General features: G+C 44.6%; 1 protein-coding gene across 1 annotated transcript in view; it reads right to left on the bottom strand.

Annotated features, from left to right (window-relative positions):
- RYR2 (ryanodine receptor 2) overlaps nucleotides 1-21,741 on the bottom strand; it is a 3,854,281-nt gene that overhangs the window by 1,100,265 nt on the left and 2,732,275 nt on the right. The window contains exon 67 of the mRNA XM_069607971.1: nucleotides 8,015-8,145. Coding sequence (XP_069464072.1) covers nucleotides 8,015-8,145 — 131 coding nt within the window. The remainder of the gene's footprint in view (nucleotides 1-8,014; nucleotides 8,146-21,741) is intronic.

The following is a 21,741-nucleotide window of genomic DNA, read 5'->3' as shown; positions in this document are numbered from 1 at the left end:
CTGTCAGATCATACACTGATATGGATATACGTGATTTGGCTGTGGCAGAATTGTTCACAGCGGAATTGACCGTGGTCAATTTTGCCGTAAATACAATTTTACCGCAGCCAAACGCCACAAATCCTTGCCTTCCCCACCTCTCCAAATAATACTCCCCTGCCCCCCCACTTACCTTTTGTACATCTGCTGACTCTCAGGACCCCGCAGGACCCGTTCCATCCCTCTATCGCTGTTCAGATCTGACGACGGAGCATACTTTTTTCTCTTTTTTTGTTCCCGTCTCCCACCTCCAATCCTCAGGAAGCTGTCGGGGGGGGGGAAATTCTGCCGGGGTCGGCCGGGCCGTCCGCAGACCTCCGGGCAGGGAGGCCCCAACTCCTCCCGTATATCCCAAAAGAGATAGAGTATGAGACACACGCAAGAAGCAAGGTGACTCTGCTGTTTATTAGACAAAAACGGCAGGGATGGGTCAAGGAGCGTACGCGTCCGTCCTGACACACACACAATCGTAGGGCTCGCAGGCCATTTTTACCTTAGTATGACGCGCTACTTGCGTCACCTTGGAAAGTTAGCAAAAAACCTATCGCCACTCTTAATTGGTTGCTCGAGTGGTAGGGTTAGTATAGCATACGTATAGAGAACAACATTAGTGGACAAGGGTTAGTCAGGTGATATATCTGGGTTGTCCCTACAATTAGATACATGAGAATTGTTACATGAAGACCCCTGATGATTGGTTAATGTTAATGGCGTCAGTGATAGGAGCCCCATGTTCTGATTGGTGCGCCCGCAAGCTTCCCAGCCTGGGACCATCGCTGTTCCCAGCTCTCGATGTACCTGTCATTTGCAACAATGTTTCACTATGAGTACGTGCAGACAATGTGAGGACTTATTCATAAGCTGGAAGGCCGACTACTCCCACTGTCGCAGATGTCCATTGAGCCTTTTAATTGTATCTGCCTATGTCTTGTAACGAGGGATCCAGACGCCTTCTTCCTCCTGGGCTTGGCATCCTGTCAGGTTCGGCTTGGTCACGTGAGGTGGGACCGTGTTTGAGGCAGAATTCTGCACAATTAATATTGTTTTTCCACTGTGTGCCTGGTTTAATTTGCAGGTGTGACTTTAACGTTGGTGTGCGGTGTGCGAGGTTGCAACATCGTGCCCTTGATGGTCTGCTCTCGGAATGTGGGTTTGCAACATTGCGACCTTGGCTGTTTGCTTTCGCCGGGCTCATTCTGCAGGATCAGCAACCTGACTCTTGTTCTTTTAACGTCCATGGAAGCTCTTGCTTGCGGCCTACTTAGGCCTGGTGTATAGGTGGAACCGTTTGGTGCACAGGCGCTTTAGGTTATAGTACCATATTGTCTTTTGACCAGTATCGTGTCTTCATTATATTTCTCATTGTGGCACCTGGTTTTAGGAGAAGCGTAAGCAAGCTCTTTAGATGAGTTCATGATGCGTCTTGCGTTTCTGCATTTTGAGAACCTATGTGGAAAATAATAAAGATGCACGTCCGTGAGTATGTCTGTCGCCTACGTCATAGCACTGAGTATATTCTTCGTGTAGATTGGTGCGGGAGTGTCCAGTGTGTATATTTGTACAGGCGTGCTGACCGTTGGCTAGGTCGTCATGGCATCTCTAACGACGTGTAGGTTTTAGTCTAGTTGATCCGCGCCGCAGGTGTCAGCATGGCCAGGGCGGGCTGCTGGGCAGGCAGATGGACACATCCGTATGTTCCTGTACCAGGGTATTTGGTCGTCTGGTAGATGGGCAAACTCTTCTCGTGGCGGGTGCCTGGGCCGTGACCCTTTAGGCCAAGCGCGAGAGGTGAAGGACGGGAGCCTGGTCTTCCTTTCTCCCACTTCAAAGCGGTGGACACCCCTGCTCCCCCTAAGGCCATCAATACCGAACATGGAGAGCGTGGGACACCCCCGCTCCCCATGTTCAGTATTGATTACTCAATTTGATCGAATGTAATCTATCAAATGGTACTGGCAGAATTCAGCCAAATTCACCATCCGGTCAATTAAATTCAATGAAATTGGGTAATACCCACTGAAATTACTGTCCTTTGACATTGAATCATGAGGCGGTGCTACTTCTGTGAGGGAGCGAGCTCACCGGTTTTCGAGAAGCTGACTTCCCCGGAGAGCTTCGTTTGTGCTTGTGCTGTAGCCGGGAGTCCTGCAGGAAGGGGCGGTCCTCTCAGAAAGCCACGCCGTCCGGCGGAATGCAACAGAGGAGTGACACCTGCAGCAAACCCCCAAAAAGAGGAAAAAACCCCAACAGGGAAAAACCTCAGAAGTTATCCCAGATGAATCTGTGCCAGACTTCTGCTTGAAGAGGGAAGCGAGATCCGGTAAGTTCACACGAGGATCTCCAGATCGGGGAGTTCATAATAAGGTAGGTACGGAGGAATTCCAGCTGACAGGAAGGAGAAGGAATAAAGGAGCAGCAGGAATAAGCAAGGAACAGGAGGCAGCACAGAGGAGGAAAGAAGAGAAGGACTTCAGGCGAACATACAGGAAAGGTAAATAAACAATTAGCGCTGAGCGAAGGTGAAAAACTGTAGCATTTAGATGCACAGAGACTTGCCTCTGATCTGCCTTTGAAGATGCCGGTAATCCTTGGGTGGAAGCTGTCAGGAACGCGGTGTTCCAGGATCGCCTGATAGAAACAAAGGACTAAGGTGCCTACGGACAGCAGCGGACATTTTGGTAGTTCCTGCATCCTTATGGAAAACAGAGGGAACTACAGCGGGCGAAGCCTCCACGGCCGCCAGGACCAGCAGCATGAGGCACGGCGAGCCGTGACAACTTCCAGCCAGTTTACGCTCTCTGTGGTAATTGATGATCCATAGGAATTATCTTAACTACAAGATGACCAGGCAGAGTATTCCATCATTGATTATAGTGGACAAACCACATGAGAAGTAATCTGGGAGGTGTCGAAAGCAGGGGTCAGGGCCTAGTCCTCAGGAAAAGATCCTATTAAAAGAAGTTGGAGAAGACTGGAAAAAAAGTAGCAAGAAGAAATGTCAATATGTACAGGCCCCATCAGAGGAATTCCTAATTAGCTTGAAAAATAATAACTATAAATTGAAGAAGATCTGCACTGCAAAAATGTACTTTGTCCATAAGAATGAAGAATACACTTTTACAAAAACTGTCACGAGGTGACATGTATCACAAACGAGATTAGGACAAAAGCTATTGGCAAGAGGTTAATTTTGGAATAGCATGTACAGGGTACACCAAATAAAAAAAAGTTGGAATTAATGGAATTTAAACTTGTGGTTGACTGACATAGCCTTATCAGGGTCTCTCATTATGCAATTTACCTAAGTCTAGAAACGCCTGTTCCTGTACATGTCTCTGGTCTGTCATTGGAGTATAGTGGCTTCAGAAATCCAATTTCTAGCAATCGATCCTATCACTTGATCTTTTGTTTTGAGATTCCCAGGCATTGTCCACACCTGGCTGTGCATAACATCTCCAAGTCTTTGGTTGCGGGGTACTCAGGGGTTCCCATACCCTGTTGCTCATAATGTCGCAGTGTCTTGCTTGGTGGGTTTTTCAGCACATATCTTTTCATACTGTACCTATTACTTCAGGGCCTTGGTGACAATATCCCTGTTGACTCTGGCTTATGTAGAGGTACAATGTCGTATCAGCCAAGAAAGTCTTAGGATGAGAGGAGGGCATAGTGAGGGGGTTGGGAAGGCTGGTCTGCCCCAGGAGGTCTCTCTCAGGGTGTGAATTGCCTACATCACAGTCCTGAGCTGGCCCTTATAGATCACCTCAGTGCTCCCCTTTCTTTGCCCGTTTGTACACTTTCTTTGCTGCTCTCAGCAGCACTCATCCCCATACTTTGATCATCAACCTTCCAAAAAGACCTCTTCCCATTCTTTGCCTCTCCAAGCACCTTCTTTGCTCCACTGAACCCCAACCAATTCCTCATGATCTCACTTCTTGGTCCTGTAACTTCTTTATCCCCTCACCACCTCCTTCACTCCTTGAGTACTAATCTCTGCCATATCTTCAGCACTTTAAAGAACGGGCCAGAGGGTGGCAAAGGTTACAGGCTGTTCACTTCCATTGTCCACCTAATGCTCTCTTCGAACCTTGTCCTTAAACAACTGCTATGCTCTTCTTTCAGCCCATCCATCTCTTATTTTTTCCTCATGTGATGTTTCCATACCACCACTATCTCTCCTCCTCCTCCTGCCTTTGTCTCTCCTGCCAACCCTTTCTCAACTTCAATATTCTCTTACTCTCCACACTCCTACTTACCAATGATGTCTGTCTCTTGAAACACCACCTTTCTTCCAATCTCCTCCTTCACCATACTCCAACACTGACAGACTGTTGTGGTGGGCTTTTATTGCCCTATAAACCACCCCCTGGACTGTGCTCCCTTTCAAGGCACACACACATGTCTTGGAATTAGTGGGTCCTTGGGATTGATTGGATATAAGGAACTCACCAGAAACTATCAACTGATAGGGTGGCTGGGCTAAACTCAAAAAGGCTTTCTACCAACTTGGAGCTCATCAATGGTCCTTTTAGGCAGCTGTTCTTTCCCACCTGCCTTCTCGGTGTCCATGCCCTAGAATGAGCTTTCCTTGATGTGAGAGTTTTATAATGTGTGTAACCCTGAGAGGAGCTGTTTTGTACTTGCGGTGGCATCCATGCACCACCTCAGAGATCGACAGATCAAACCATTCTGCATTCACTTCTCTGCCAAACTGTTTTGCATCCTGGAGTGGGCTATGCTCTGAATTTTAATTTGGTTGCTATGTGCCAGTTCAAGTAAATGCTCTGCATGAGCTGTCTGGGGGTGTCGCAAGGGAGGGTGTACGTTTCCCGATAAGCATTTAAGCCCGATAAGGCCAACTTGAGCATTTTTGGGGCCCTGGGCACGGACATCTTTGGGGCCTCCTCCACCAAACCAAAGGAATTAAGGGATCAAGAATACTGGCTGCACCCCAACCCTTCGCGCTCACAACCTATAGGTTGATATGCTGTCTCGCAGCCTAATAAGCATGTTTACTTCCTTTAAGTCCCCTTGCTCTCTTCATTCTTGCTCTAATCAGAATGATAAGCAAGTAGCATTTGAAGACCAACATTAACAGTCTACAAAGGGGTTACTGTTCTAATACATACAGGATACGTTTTATCAATAACATCCAGGAAGGTAGATGTAGTATTAATGCAGGATCGTATGTAAAAGGTACATGTAACGCATAATAGACAAAGAACTCACATTAGCTGCCTAACAGAATGCAAAAGTGCTCATGCATGGATAGAGACCACCAATTGGAAGGAAGGAGAACGCTACACATACCGTAGCATGGATAGTGGAGGCCGATTAGAAGCCACCAGGAAGGTTTCTTTATCCAGACAGACTGAGATTAGAAGTGGGATATGGTTTTCATATAGTTTTGCCATTAGATATCAAAGGAACAAATGCCTGTGGTGTGTGATATAAATACGCTCACTACTAACACAGTGAAACCATGAGTAAGGTTTTTATGAAGGTCATACCATGAGAAGGAAATCGCTCAGAAGGGCTGACCATTTTGAAAGGTTTAGGGACTGGCAATAATGAGAGGCTAGGCAATACAAGATTAAATGAGATGCCCAGGATCACACATTGGTTAAGGGGTGAAGCGGAGGTTTGTGCAAACCGTTTTTTGTGTCAAACAAGCAGTCCTTAAAATATGCTTGTCTGAGGCCTGCAACATATGGTCCGCTCTCTTCTGTCTACCAACCCTCCACCCAAATGGCCTTCATAAGAAGAAAGATGAAGTAATGGGCTAAACGATACCAGCAGCATGCAAGAAGGCAACCCTCAAAGAAGACAGCACAGTAATGTAAGATATATTTGATGATTTGACCAAGATCACTGCATCGTCTGCTAGCAAATCCAGACACAAACATGAACGCTGTCGTTCCATAGTCTTGAATTTGGATATTTAGTCACCTCTTAGACTAACCGTTTATGCCATCATTGGAGGTGATTGCATAGGTTTTACAACACCCCATCTGAACAAACCAATCTATAGACCATGACCATATGGAATATATGTTAGTTTGTATTGAAACCCCTATCTGGTACAGGTACATTGCTGATAATAGCAGATGTTGTTCTGCAAAACCAAGTACATATGCAGGCAGGTTTATAAACTTCAGACACAGGAAAGGCTCAGCCAGCCGTGCTGTAATGTGATATTCTAATTTTGCACATGAACGCATATCTCTGCAATGGGTGCTTCACACACTGCGCTAACTTCTGAACCATTGTGGCACTCAATTTATCAATATGCATTTCACCATTGCCTATTGCACATGATCAACATAATTCCCACAGGAAGGAAAGAATGTTTCAGAGTTGTGCCATAAGGAACACACAAACTATGCATACCACAGTGAACACAGAAGGCCATACATGATGAATTGGATCAAGGCAGAATGCACTTGCCAAAACAGAAAGGCAATGGGTTTAGAGCCTCGGCAGCACCCCATAAAATATCCTGACGTGTGCTATTTAAGACTGGTGAACAATGGAATCTTACTTCTTCAGATCAGCTAGCCTTGTGGGGCCCCCTCCAAAGTGGGGGCCCTGGGCACGTGCCCCTTTTGCCCTCCAATAACAACGTCTCTGTCTATGTGGGACTTCAGCAGAGCTCCTTGTGAGAGGGATGGTCCTTAGCCTGGGTGATAAGAGTATTGTTCCCTGAAAAGGACAAAACCAGCAACAGTGTTATCTTGTTGATGGAACGTTAGGGCATCTTGCACCACTCAAGCCCTAGGTTGTGTTCTTTAAAAGGTCTGTGCACTCCTTGTCCACCAGGTGTTTATTTCTGTGAGTGTCCGCACCCTCATGGAGTGGACTAAGTAATGTGACCTGAGGATCAGTCATATTACACCCCTTTGGGCTGATCACTTTCTGGTTTTGGGGGTACCAAGACCCTTTCAATATCCTATTGCATGTCCCCACAGTTAGGCATCGGACATCATCACAAAACATTATAGCAAAATTATTAAATGACTACCCAATTGAATCAAGAAAAAATAAATGGCTAAACATATTCCTGCTATTCACTCCAACCTTTGTTAGATCACACTGTATCAGTATGCTGCTAATGATAAATGAACAGAGTTCTAGAGCTCCATATACTTTTCAGAATGCCTAAAGGACGAGACCTGATGCCAACATTTGTACGGAGATCTTGAACTAGCTCCATTAGCTCCAGGCAATGCAAATAAAATGGTGGCCCCAATTACACAGGAAAAATGAAGAGTGCTATTAAAACCCTGAAAATAAATACGTCTCCTAGATCAGATGGTTTTCTTGGAGGAGTATTACTAACAAAACATATTGATCCATCACCAAGTTATACAACCACATGTGGACCTCTGCGTGGTGCATGGTCTAAATCAGGGAGACACACATTATGTTGATCCCTAAGCAAGGTAAGGAAGGAACGAACAACTATGGAAGGAGTCAACTAGGCATTTGAGAGGGCGTGGACCCTGATAAGAGCCGTATAATTGAAAAATCCAGACTAAGAGGCAAAATAAAAGATGGCAATTGAAACTGACACTTGCCAATAACAAAAACACATCACTAACCTGGACCCAAAGCATCCTATGAGGTTTTTCTTCCTATAATTCCCACGATTCATCTTGACCAGATACATTTATTTTTTTTGTAATAGTGCTCTTTCTTTTAACAAATGATGGAAAACTAGCATACAATATAACAAGGATTTTTTTTTTTTAAACTGGAGCCACAAAGAGTACATATGACTTATGTCTCAAATGATATCCTCTGAAAGGCAAATATGGTGATATAGAAAGGGGACACAGATTAACATCAGAAAAATGCTGCAGAGAGAACAAAAAGGGACATGGCCCACCAGAAGCATGGCAACAATGTTGGGAAAATAAATGACACTACAGATTTTTGTAGAGTTCTAACTTTCAGAGAAAGATGGGACTGGACATACCTGCCCTTTCTTTGGCTGTCTTGGTATTGTAGATGGAGTATGCATTATGCGTATTCAGATGGGTTTCCAGAAAAGCCACTGGGAAGGCTCCAGAAAAGGCTGCAAGGCATTCCCCGAGTGCAGAGCGCTGCCTGCAGAGAGAAAACACCAAAGTTTCATTTTAAGAAAACATCTTCATTTATTGCAATCAATACGAGCCGAGTAGAACCCGGATTTATTCATGTTCTGTATATCTGAGAGCCGAGTAGAACCCAGATTTATTCATGTTCTGTATATCTAAGAGCCGAATAGAACCTGGATTTATTCATGTTCTGTATATCTAAGAGCCGAGTAGAACCCGGATTTATTCATGTTCTATATATCTAAGAGCCGAGTAGAACCCGTATTTATATATTTATTCATGTTCTGTATATCTAAGAGCTGAGTAGATCTAAGAGCCAAGTAGAACCCGGATTTATTCATGTTCTGTATATCTAAGAGCTGAGTAGAACCCGGATTTATTCATGTTCTGTATATCTAAGAGCCGAGCAGAACCCGGATTTATTCATGTTCTGTATATCTAAGAGCTGAGTAGAACCCGGATTTATTCATGTTCTGTATATCTAAGAGCCGAGTAGAACCCAAATTTATTCATGTTCTGTATATCTAAGAACCGAGCAGAACCCATATTTATTCATGTTCTGTATATCTAAGAGCCGAGTAGAACCCGGATTTATTCATGTTCTGTATATCTAAGAGCCGAGTAGAACCCGGATTTATTCATGTTCTGTATATCTAAGATGCAAGGTTGCAGAGGTTTCTCCTGGACCAGTAACAGTGTGGATACAATGTGTGGTATGATTCGCATTTATGTGATTTATAAGAATGTTGACAAGATAAAGGAGAAAGCTATTGAGGGGCAACACCGAAGTCACCTGTGAATCACTTGTTGAGGGAGAATGGAGACCCCTGTGAAGCGGGGCATGCCACCAGCAACAAGGTGATATTTGGGGCAACTGTTGCGAATTGTTGCATTTGTTGCGGACTTAAGCCTGCAGATTGTATGGAGCGCATAATAAATAAATAGCTGCAGAGTGCCCCACAGTTCTCGCTCGCGTGGCGTGCCAAAGGCACGGCAGATGCCTCGGTCAAGACAAATCCATCATGCCATCCAGTGGAAACCAGCCTCATGAGTACCGAGAAAGTGATACAGTTTTATGTAGAGAATTACTCTCCAGGGGAAAAAACCATGAGAGAAAACTGAGCCCCAGGAAAAGGTGGACATTCATGCAGAAGTGGGTGTTTTGCTAAGAGGTTTGGGCTCAGCTGGCAGTTCCATGTGAGGAATGGGACTTTGGCCGTGAGATCAGTCAGGGTTGGAAGGCCTGATATAGAGCACGAACCATACACTGACGAGACACATATGCTAGAAAGGGAAAATGCACAAAAGAAGCCTTCACACTCAGTGTAAGGATGTTGACATTAAGAAACTCAACATTCTAACGGACGGGGTAGTAGGAACACTGGATCAGCCAGCCACCTCGACACTGCCACCGGACGTCAAGTTGTGACATACTTTTAAAGATCTCTGACAGCAGGAGCCAAGGGACTGGCCCAATCCAATCATTAAAAAATAAACATAACTGATCGAATTAAGAGTAACAGAGAGGAAGCCTGCTTTGGAGCAGGTGGGCCATTGAGAGTACACCACTCAAGAATGCTCCCACTAATGAGGAAACAGACCCACCAACCAGAGCACTCATTACGGCAATCAGGCTAAAACCATACTAAAAAGAGACGGAAGCCACCTGACCCTGAGGGTGTTAGGATGGCACTTCAGACTGTTGTTATTTTTGCAGAGAGAGGAGGAGACAAGTTAGAGAGACTGAACCTGAATTGGCCAAGCCCAACAGTTCATGTAGTATTTAAGAAATAGAGCAGATGGTGGATTTAAGATACAGAAAAGGGGTTGGCTAAGCCAAGGGAGCAGTCTTGTAGAGTAGGCCATGCTTACAGGCAAGTCTAGACTAGAAAGCTTACTAGGAGCTTGAACCCCAAGGCCGGCAGAAACAAGACTGTGACAGAAGCTGGCGTATAGCCTGCTGGGGCACAGGCCAGACACTGGTGATGGCAAGACAGCCAGGAAAAAACATCGGCTGTTCAGTAAGAATTACTGCAGCTTCATCAATAAGTAAGTAGAGGGAAAATCTAATCTTGCCTAGACAAACACCCAGAGTATGAAGGGAAGCAACAGGTCTTGCTTTGGTGAAGCGTACGTACAAAACCCATTGGGGCAGAGTGGGTCACAAGCAGAGTAGGATCAATATAAAGCAAACAGGGAATGTTGGATTTAAATAACTCAGAGTTCCATTAGGCACCAGGTAAGGAAAAACATGTAGCCCCCCTGTCCAAGATATCCTCTTGTTCAAACAATCAATTCTCTGGGTTCAACAAAAGTCTGGGTTTCATAATCCTCAATCCCCAAATCGCTTCCTGGGTAACATTCTCACTTCCTAGTCACTCAGAAGTGTCCCGAATGAAATGTGGAACACTCAGACCCTCAAAACTCTTTATAGATTCTAGCCCTCTGCATCTTGTCAGACTCAAGCGAGACGGTATCTTCTGGATCTCGCGGTACTCAGTGGCCGCACATTAGGTCTACATAACTTCAGAAGGTAGTGCTGGATGAGGCAGGAATGAATTCCTGAACTTCCACCAAGAGGCAGTCACTACAGGTTGGGTCTGGTTAATGCCACCTCCTACCTATATTTAGTTCCTGGCTTTAGTCACGGACACCCTGTCCTTGTCTACCTTCTCCAGGAGTTGTAATTGTCTCATCTATAAAAAAAAATCTTCTAATCCTTCTGCCCTATTTTCTCTTTTCTCTCCCTCTTCACCTCCTCAACACCTTATTCACCTGTCTAAAGATAGTGTGGCGGTACAAACATGTGGCAGAATGACAGCCTATCAATGTATTCCCAGAAGTGAAACTCCGATCGCAAGTTTGTTGGAAGGAGATGTGCATACGAACTAAATAGAAACTATCAGGATGGTGGAAAAACTCAAACTTGGTGGCAGAATGAGTCCATAGTGAAAATGTACTTTTTGCAAAAGCAAAAAAGATCTATTTAGAAAGACCACTCTGAGACCGCTCAGAGTGGTCTTCCTAAATCGATCCATCACGCCTCTGCTGCACACCAGTGCGCACGGGCTGGCAGGCATGGCTGGGTGAGGGAAGTAGCAGGAGTGAGAGTTCAGTACTGTGTGTGTGAGAGAGAGAGCGAGAAATTGAGTGTTTGTCCGTGTCAGGGCAAAGGGGGAGAATTTTGTGGTAGGGAGGTGGATGTTTGCATGTCTGTGTCAGTGGTGCAGGTTGCGGGGGGAGTGGGGAGGGAAGCAGCGATAGAAGGAAAAGGGGGTTAGGGAGCTCAAACCACCCCTATTTCTAAGAAATCCCTCCAGCATAGGAGAGAATGGGGATTGGATCGGCTTCCCGAAGGGGTTTGGGGGGGTTGTGTGAACCCACCCACGGAATGAAATAATTCTGCATTTTGAAGGCCACACAAAATCAGCCAAAATTAATATTTTTGGGTGTTTGACCTTCAAAATGTAGAAATATCACATAAAACCAGCTGAATGATGGTGCCGTCAAGTGTCCGAGTAAAATGTGAGCGAAAAGCCAGTCTCAACAACATGCCAACAGAATAGGGTTTCCTTCTTTTGCTCCAAGGGTGCCCCTTCCAGAAATCAAACCAAAGCAATATGAGCCAAATAAAGGGTGCAAAGAAAAGTGAAACAGTCGGACAGTTAGGGGATAACGATGATGTGTGCCTCCGCAAACCTGGTAGCCGGGAACGCGATATATGGTTTACCTGGGATCCGCTACCCGAGTTCTTGACAAAATGAGTTGAGGTTAGCCTGATATAGACAGGGGATGGGGAAGCAAATACTGAATGGCTGGTCAGAATACACATTTCGGGCAAATCAAAGTGAGTACAAAAATGAATAAGGGACTCCTGATTTCTAGTCATGAATCATGTTTGTTATTTCTGAACTTTTAGTGACAGGTTTGCACAAAGAATGGCAGTAGAGTGGATAGGGCTGATGCCAATTCATATAGACAGCAGGTATACCAAAACAGTTAAATTGGTTTTCACATGTATTTTGTAGTGCACGGCCCATTTAAAATAAAAAATGAACCCTGGTGGTTTCTTAATATTATCAGCTGTAATGCATAAGATGTTCAAACTTTAATCCTTTCTGTGATTATGAACAGCTTGTACAAGGGTTATTTTTACACAGAGTGTAGCTCCCTTTTACCAAACCACACAGATCTTGTGGCTGCTTTTTTGAATGTGGCAGCAGGGCTCTCTTTCTCTGTGCTCTGGACCATCCTGGCGCTAAACCAGCCTGGTCCCAGAGATTTGGCAAATTATTCAACAACATGTATAGGTCTAGGACTTCAAGATACTAACAAACCTAGGGTGACTTTCACCTTAAATTCCCTGTTGTAAGGTTGAACCATTTTTTTCATCAAAATGTCACTTTATATGGAAGGATTCCTATACTATTATCTGTGAGGGTCAGTAATGGGAGGCGGACAACTGCTTGAGGTTTTTTCGCAATTAAACATGTTATTAAAGAAAAAAGGTTGAAACAATTCTGTGCTAATCCTACTCTATCAGGCAATTCCCTACCGAGTCTAAGGGCTAAGGGACTAACGCCTAAAATAGATTATTTTTTTTTGCTTAGTGTGAGGCCCAGTTTATAGAAGTCATTAATAAACATTCTTTTTTCATTAGAAACACTGCATACTAACACTTTAACGACACCTAAATAACGACAAAAAGTTACATTTTTATTGTATTTATTTGTTTATTTAGAACATGCAATAGCGCTCAGGCATCAGGGTGCACAGATAGACAAAATGTAGGACAATACAAACATGATCAGCCTCTATTTATGCAAAGAGGAAAGTTTTTCAGAAAAGTATTGTATGTTTCTTCTGCTCGAACAGATGTCTGTAGGGTATTCCATGCACCTGCGGCTTTGTGGGGGAAAGATCTACTTTTTCCTCTTGCTAGTTTAGCCTGAGGAATGGTAAGGAGATGTGCTGACTTGATTTAAGGGTCCTGTTAGGTGTACATCGTGTCAAGGTGCATTTTAGATATTCCTGCGCCTTCCCATGTATGCACATATGGGTTAGCGATAACACCTTGAACTGGATTCTTTTTTCTTCTGGCAGCCAGTGAATTTTCCTTCGATAGCTGGAGATGTGTTCTTTCCTAACAGCATCATTTTGGATGATCTGTAGCTTCTGGATATTTCTTTTGCTGGCTCCACTGAGTAACGCATTACAATAGTCTGGTTGTGGCAAGATTATAGCTCGGATGAGGGTTTCGCAGTTTTTTCGCGACACAAGTGGATTTATTTATGGTTGATATGAGCGTTTGAGTTCAGAGATGCCTCAAGTATTATCCCCAATGTTTTTACTTCATCAGCTATCTTGATGGAACAATTGTCTAGTTGGAAAGTGGCGTAGTTAGGATTGAGCTTGTTTCTAGCTTGGTTAGTCCCAAAGATCATCATACACTTTTAGTAAAAGTATATATGGGGGTGGAGTAAGGGATTAAAAGGGGCGGGGTATTTGAGGGAGGGTAAAAATGCAGTAGAAGCAGGGGGCTTAGAGGGGGAAGCACCCTTTGTTTTAAAACGACACCTGAATAACGAAAAAAGTTGATTTTAAAGTATGTCGTTATTTAGGGTGTCGTCGTAAAGACTTGGAACCTAATAAACAACATAAAAGGGCAAAGAACAATTACTCAGGATAGGTGAAGGTCCTTCAAATACTGGTTAAGTCCCTTCCCCAGGATTGTCCAAAGTCAACTTCCTCAAATGTGCAAAAGAAAAAGTCAATTCTTGAACCAGCTGTTTTAGGTTCCAAATAAAACAAAAGTTCATCAAACAAAAATCCAATGGTAACAGTTCTTCAGCTTTCAGTTGAAAACATCCCCTTCCAATTCCAGCCAGGAAAATAGCACCAATGGTAATCCTGGATATCCTCTTTCCAAGATTGTTTTGCCACAGTTCAAAGAATTGATTAACAACAACCTTTTTCTACAACTTCACAAGTGGTTATGACCTCTGCAGTGTATTTGTCAAGAGGAAAGCAACAACTCAAAAAGAAGCATCCTGACATTTATACCAACCACCCTTCTACTACTGTTACCGTCGGAACAGACTCCTTTGTTCCACAGTATGCCACTTCAATGTAACATCCACTGATGGTATTATACACAACCACAGTTCTAGTGTTCCTGCTTCAACTTTGTACTTGAGGATTGTTAGGCATTTAAAGACAAGATCTTCAACCGCTAAAGGTAGGCAAGGCATTATTCTTTCCTATGCTCAAAGAAAAGGGAAGCTTCTTTGCCTCTTTTGTTTGCTTCACTGCCACATGTACAACCTGCCTCTGCTTCAAGACAGACTCTCAAATTCAACAATCTCAGGATTACAGATTTGCTCAATCTTCTTACAAGCACCCAGCTCACTTCCCCAGATGTATTCACACCTTGTTGGTTCCAGGAGCTATCCTGAAGCTGTATTGCCACACTTCCAACTTCGCGTAATAAGTTCACACTTGCATGAGGACATTGGACTTTTAACAACTTCACAAATCAGGTGGATAGATTTAGACAGGGTTTGCCTCCTGGCCTGGGTAACGCTTGTTCATCTCGTTAGTACAACAACTTCTAGGTTTAAAGAAAACGTGTTGATAATTTTACAATGTTCAGTCTTCAAAAGAGAAACAGTTTTAGGCACACACGACCACTCTTTATAGTAGATCTTTAACCTTAAATAACTGCAAGTGCTTGTATTTCCACATATTATCACATAGATGCTTTCTAACTCAGGCTGGGAATCACAATTGGCCACACGTGACCTTCCTTTGAAGCTGTAAATACTTGTAACAATTGTGAAAGTCAATGTTAAAGTTTTCGGAATGTTTTATTAAGTGTTTCCTCTTTAATTAGGGACATGCAATCACTCTGGCAACGTTAACAGTTCTTCCCACTTTTACTAGAAGTGTGTGCGATACATTTCCATCATTAGCAATGCTTTTCACAACGATGAACAGTTTATACTCGCTTCTACTCCGTTACCAGCTCTAAAGTGGCTTGCGTAAATTACCAGCAAGGTTTTTGAAGAGAACCTGAATGCCAAGCTTCACTCACCGGCTCCAGAACACTGCAGTTACGGGCTGCTTCTCCTTCCCAACTTCTTCCACTTCTACGATTTTGGGAACACTTGTGTCCCATACCGTTCTGCAGCATGGATGTCTGTGTCTGGTCACGCCAACTGGGTGTCCCTTCAATCCTCTCCCTCAGCTTGCTTTCTGCTACCGGCCTCAGGCTTCAGCACGATCACGGCTCTGCAATTGCAGCCACTAGGCACACCTGGGAAAACCTTCACTCTCAGCAGGTCTTTCTCAGTGCAGCCCTGCAAGGTAGGGGTTTGTGAATAGAGGACCCTCTCAGAACTTGCTGGTGAAACCTGCTGTCCCCCCATTCTGGCGTCCTTTAGGTGATCACACTTCCTCATGAACTGCCAGTCTTGCACTCTTTTACTTCTGCTTCTACTGCCAGCCTTGTGGCTCCTGTTCCAGCTCCTTCTCCAGCGCCTTCCTTCTTCCCTCTCCTAAAATCATTAATGTTAACTACCTGACCTTTAAAAAGACTGTTAGACCTAATTGCATGTCTTCTACATCTACATGCTTCTTCAGCCCTCTTTTTCGTTTCAGTCCCTATGGGATTCCGGGACATGTAGTTTCAGTTCTCAAAGTTAGGTTTTTCCACTTCATGTGTATTCTTAAGGGTAGATTTAATTCCCTTAGTATTGTTTAACAGAAGGGCTGTAAGTTGTAACTTTATTAGAAGAAGATGGTGTAGAGAAGGCAACATTGCCACCATTCCTGGTGTCCCCTTGGTATTGAGGAAGACATTTGCTTTTAGGGAGCAAAATGATTCTTTCTTTTGGTATAATAGGTTTAGGCGTTACAACCTTAGGTTTTAGCAGCTTAGATTTAACAGGAGGTTGAGAGATATTAAAATGATAATATGACATAACCTCTTCTGTCGTAGTGGCAAGAATCTCTGTGTCAGAGGAAAAGTACTGCATCTCATCCCCCTCTACCCTGGGCCCTGTCTCCACCCAGGTGATCCTCCTGCAGAACACCACCCCAGGGTTGGGATCAGGATGCGTCTGCTTTCCCCTAGCCACCTGAGAGCAGACTTTAGGCAGGGTTTCAGTGAGGGATCTGCAGGATTCTTCACACCTTCCACCTCTCGAAACCACTGGGACCAAGCCAACCCACAATCCTGTGAAGGAGCAGGGAATAGTATTGAGCCTTGTGAGTTCAGGAAGTGATATGGAAATGTATACAATTCAGCAGTAAAGTAAACATATTTACAGCCTATTTACAATTGGGAGGATAACCCAAGACTTAAGAACAGGCTGAAAAGTCCCAGAACTCAGTGGGACGGTCTAAAACGTTATGAAGTGACATTTCCCTTTTCACTTTACTGAAAATAAAACATGTCACTTTAGAAAGACCACCCAGAGCGGGGGGGGGGGGGAGAGGGAGAGAGAGAGGGAGAGAGAGAGAGAGAGAGAGAGAAAGAGAGAGAGAGAGAGAGAGAGAGAGAGAGAATATATGTGTTGCTGGGAAATGTTTGGGTGAAGAGGAGGGCAAGATGGGTGTCAGTATTTTGATGTGTGCGTGAGTGATGCAGAGGGGGAGCGAGTAAGCGTGTGTGCTTGTATGTGTGGGAGACTGCATGCTTGGGGAAAGGTACTGGCCGTTTGGGTGAAGGGAGTTTTACAGGGATAAACCGCCCCCTATTTATTAGACATTGCCATGCAGGGGATGGCAGGCAGGTGGTACTGACAGAACAAGGGGGATCATGGATAAAGAAAAAAAGAAAAAAATCGTGATATTTTGGAACATTGTAGGGCGCACCAAATCGGCTGAAAAAAATTGCTATTATTTTGCATGCAGCCCTCAATATTCCAAAATATCACATGGAACCGCTAAACATCCGGAACCGTGTTCAAAATATTAGCAACAGGGGCATACATACATTCCATAGCAAAAGGGAGGGACATCTAGATGTGGCTAGAGGTGCTGCACTTAAACTAAATATCAGAAATACTTCACACAATTGAAGGCAATGGAAATAGGAGAGCAGCACCACCTTTTAACGGCTGAGGTTACCTCACCAGGGATAGGAAAATCACATAACTCACAGCATAGGCATATGCACCTGGAAGAAAGAGGAAAATGTAAGGGGCACACAGACAAGGCAGTTGATATCACAGAGAGGCTGCAAAAAGCAGAGTCTTCCCTGGAACTGAGAAATGCTCTGAAGTGTATTTTGATGGAAGCAGAGTGCAGCTCCCACAGTTAGATGTGTTGCTTACATAACTTTCGGGAACCCCCACACTTGCCATGGTCCCAGCAAAAGCAGGTTGGAAAGCAGCAAGGCACCACAAAGGAGGTCTCATTAACTATCAGGGGATCGGACCCCCAACAGCAATGAACAAAGGCCTCAGGGTGGTCTTGAAGAAACAGGGGAACAGGCCTCCATCAGGCCTGACAGCAGAAAACAGGCTGGCAGTCTCTCTCCAGAAGGTCTCCAGGGAAAAGCCACCCCCAAGCCAAGGGACCTGGGCTAAAATAACCAAAGGGAAAGTCCAAATGGATGTGGTGGTGGGGGGCACTGGGACAATACCACTAACTAAAAAGGGGTAGCACTGGGACAATACCATTAACTAAAAAGGGGTAGCACATCAGATCTAAACATTAAAACCTTGCAAACAAAGAGACAACTGAATAACATACATTAAAACATCTCACCTAATACTAACATTATACAATCAAGTGAACGGTTAAAGGAATTCCTCAAGAGTTTTGGTTTCATTAAAAATGTAATAAATACAGGTTCCATAAAGTGTCTAACTGACATCCTGGAGTTAGTCACAGGTAGGCTGTCTCTTCCTGAGAGGGGTAAGAGGCATGGAAACATCCTCCATCATAGAGAAGCTAGACGCGACCTCCACTGACTGAGAATGGAAGACTGCATACAATTAAAATCCTTGTGCCTGACACACAAGTGTCTGTACGGCAAAGCACCAGCCTACCTGAAATCAAAAATTACCTTCCATAACCCTCCCCTAGCACCAAGATCTGAAGCCAAGGGACTAATAACTGCCATGAGGCACAAAAAAGAACACGGTATGGGTAGAGCATTTCCTAACCGTGCAGCAATCAGCTGGAACAAACTTCCAACCAGCCTCAGGCTGGAGCCTAACCACTCCTCCTTTCGGAAAAAAAATTCAAAACTTTCCTCTTCAAGTAAACCATAGTGAGAGAATTCCTTCCTGGCCTGTAAACTTCTGAATAACTCTGGTATATGTATTTGTCTTGTGATCACTGTCCGTTTCTTTTCTGGTCTGTCCTTGTCTTTCTGTTCTGCGCCCCGATGCCCGCGTGCTGTCGGGGCAATACAAATAAACAAATAAATAAAGAGAGGGGAGAATGGAAAAAACAATGTAACAATTCCCAACTGTCATAACTGAAATGTCTGGTAAACAGGATCTGGAGGATGGTTTGGGCAGAAAAGCTGGATCACTGGAATATGTAAGCCAATGAACGTAATGCAGTTCATAGAACAGAATGAATAAGGGTCCATTGGAGATTGTGGCTGTCCATAAGACACATTGCAATTTAAAAGGCAATTTTACATACATTTTCTTTTGAACTCAACAAAGTCCTATGGTGCAGATTGCTCCGTCATTTCTCTTCCAGGAGTTCACCTGTGCCTGGTCCATCTACCAGTAAAATCAACTTCTGCAGAGTTTGGGGTCCCACAGACAACTGCCCTGGCACCAGGTTCCATACTTCGTATCTGCCTCTGTTTGGGGAGTGTTACTAATGTGTTACAAAAGGGCTCTCCAAGCCCAACAAACAAAGGGGAAAATCAAATGTTTCCCTCAAGAGGGATGTTGTCACTTCTCACCATGAAGGACCAATGGGGGTCATCCAGTCCTTTGACTCTAGACTTGGGGCCTGAATTTTCCCCCAGTTGGAGCCACAGGTCTCAGGCAGCCAAATGTTTTGGGGGCCTCCTCCTTGTTGCCTGGGGCCCCCTCCTGGTGGGCCGGCAAAGACTTCCTGAAAAAAGGCCCAACTTTGGCACTTTTGGGTGGGTCTACTGTGATCTAGTGGGGTTTAGAAAAGAGTGGTTATGTTGGTCTAACTGTAACTTTCTCTTGCCTACAGGTCTTCTCCTTTCTACCCCTTCACCCCAATCCTCTCCTCCTAGCTCTCCACTCTCCTCCCACTCCCAGGACAAAGCTCCAATTCAGCCTCCTTTAAAGGGGTAGTTCGGTCAGAAATGTTATTGGCCCAGCTGATCGGGCATGTATTTCAGAGCATATATTGATCGTTCTTAAAAGAAAAAAGTCCAATGCAACTTACCCAAGTTTTTCTCACTTTAACACATGCGAAAAAGACTCACGGATACCACCATCTTGTGCTATTCTTATCCGTTAATCTATCGCCCTAAGTTCAAGTGCTCTCACAGCACTGATTCGGTTTGTCTGCCCCCAACGCTGACATCACTATACGCTCACGCCCCATTTCACAACACCAATGCACGTTTCATGTCAACGTCCTTTGTGCGCTAACTATTGATGTGTCTCTATGGAAATGATAAGACGCCTTGTTTCTTAAAGTGTAAACAAACCCTTTCTGAGCACACAATGTTGGAGTTTCTCTTTCCTTCGTGTCAGTGTACTTCATTTCGAGCTTCCCTGACTTGTTTCTGCTCTGTTAAGCTCTCTGCCAAGTATGACACACTGAGAACAGGTACTTATACGGCCTAAAATCAATTATCCCAGTAATCATTTTTCATTTCTTATAGTATGTACAGGGGTCTTTGCCAAACCATATTTAAACATGTGTCCATGGGAATTAAAACCACTTTTTCAAAATGTACTTTTAACATTACACTGTTTAAAAATGTATTCAATGTTCTTTGAATTTATTATGTACAAGGACTGTGAATTTATTATGTACAAGGACTGTGCTACTGAAGTAACAGAAAATGAAGAGACACATGGACATCTCTCTCTATACCTGTGGTGTTCCCCAGGGGTTTAACCTCTCTCCTTGGATCGTCAACCACTACCTGACACCTCTTGCCCACCACATCGCTACGTTCTGCTCCAATTTTCAATGTTATGCGAATGACACTCTCTTTTAGGCTCCCCATCAGCCACCTCTGCTTCTTCTCCAATACCACACTGTCTGGCCGCATTCAGGAATGGTGTGCTGTCAATGATCTCTGCCTTAATGCCAGTAGGACAGAGATCCTCCACATTGGGACACCCGCTCCCTCCTGTCCTCCCCTCCCTCTCTCTGGCCCCCCTTCCTGCTCCTTCCTGTGAGACTAAGAACCTTTATGTCATCCAAGGATGGTGTCATCAAGAACCTTGACTCCACCCTCTCCTTCTCACCTCACATCTCTGACGTTTCTAAGAAGTCAAACTATCAGCTGTACCTCCTCAGAGGTATTTTCCTTTTCTCACTTTCCCCCAGAAGCTCACGGTCTCCAGAGCTCTGGTCCCCTCTACTCTGGACTATTGCAACAGCCTCATTCTAAATTTCCTGCATCTACTCTTCGACCTTTACACTTATCCAGAACAAGATTGCAAGAGATTGTATCTCCCCAGCTCTAAAATCTCTTCACTGGATCCCGTGGGGACAAGGATCAAGTTCAAGACCCTCTGCATCATTCACAAGGCTTTCGGCGCGGTGGGACTGCTCTACCTCCAACTTTCTCTCCCAGAACATCTTCCTTCTCGAGCTTTACACTCATCCACCTCCAACTCTCTGAGGGTTAGATGCTTCTCCAAAAAGAGAGTTGGGGGAAGATCTATCTCCTCAGCTGGGGCCTCCATCTATAACAGCCTCCCTGTCTGTCTCAGAACCACCTCGGGTTCCAGAAGCAACTCAACACCTTCCTTTTCACTTCCACTTTCTCTCTTCCGCTCCCCTGCTGATGCACCCGACTGGCTCTGCGCACTGGTCACCCTCTGAACTCGGGCCAAGGCTCCTGCATGTCCAGTTGCCCTTGCACTACCTTCAGGCTCCTCAGCACTCAAAGGTATGTATCTGCAACCCTACAATCCCTTCTCTCTGCACCTATGAGCCACCCATGACTGCACTTGTGAGTTAACTGTACTTTCCCCTTCCGCCCCCCTGGCACTTCTCCCCTTCCCTCGTCCCAGCACTTGCGTGATCTGAATGACAAGGCCTAGTAAGATTGTAATTTATATTCCCTTTGTTTCCCACGCCTAGAAACACTTGTGTACAGGAAAGTTAAAAATACCACATCATAGCCTATATCACAAGTGGAAACCAACCTGATGGATTATGTATACAATCTCCGTGACCAGTTCAGTCACCTGGGAGAGTATTTTCCATGATTAAACCTGGGGCATGCAAAAACCCAACAAGATGAACAATGTAATAAAACAGCCTGCATGCAGTCATTAAAGGCTGGTGACAAGGTACTAGTGCTGCTCCCTACTAGCAAAAACAAACTACTAGCCCAATGGAGAGACCCTTATACAGTCACCAGGTTACTGGGACCAGAGAACTAGGAGGTCGAAAAGCTAGACCA

This window comes from Ambystoma mexicanum, chromosome 4q (assembly GCF_040938575.1).
Source record: "Ambystoma mexicanum isolate Mex_15411 chromosome 4q, UKY_AmexF1_1, whole genome shotgun sequence".
NCBI classification, from domain to species: domain Eukaryota; kingdom Metazoa; phylum Chordata; class Amphibia; order Caudata; family Ambystomatidae; genus Ambystoma; species Ambystoma mexicanum.
The sequence above is the reverse complement of the archived record's forward strand: the minus strand, read 5'-3'. Positions and strand labels throughout refer to the sequence as shown.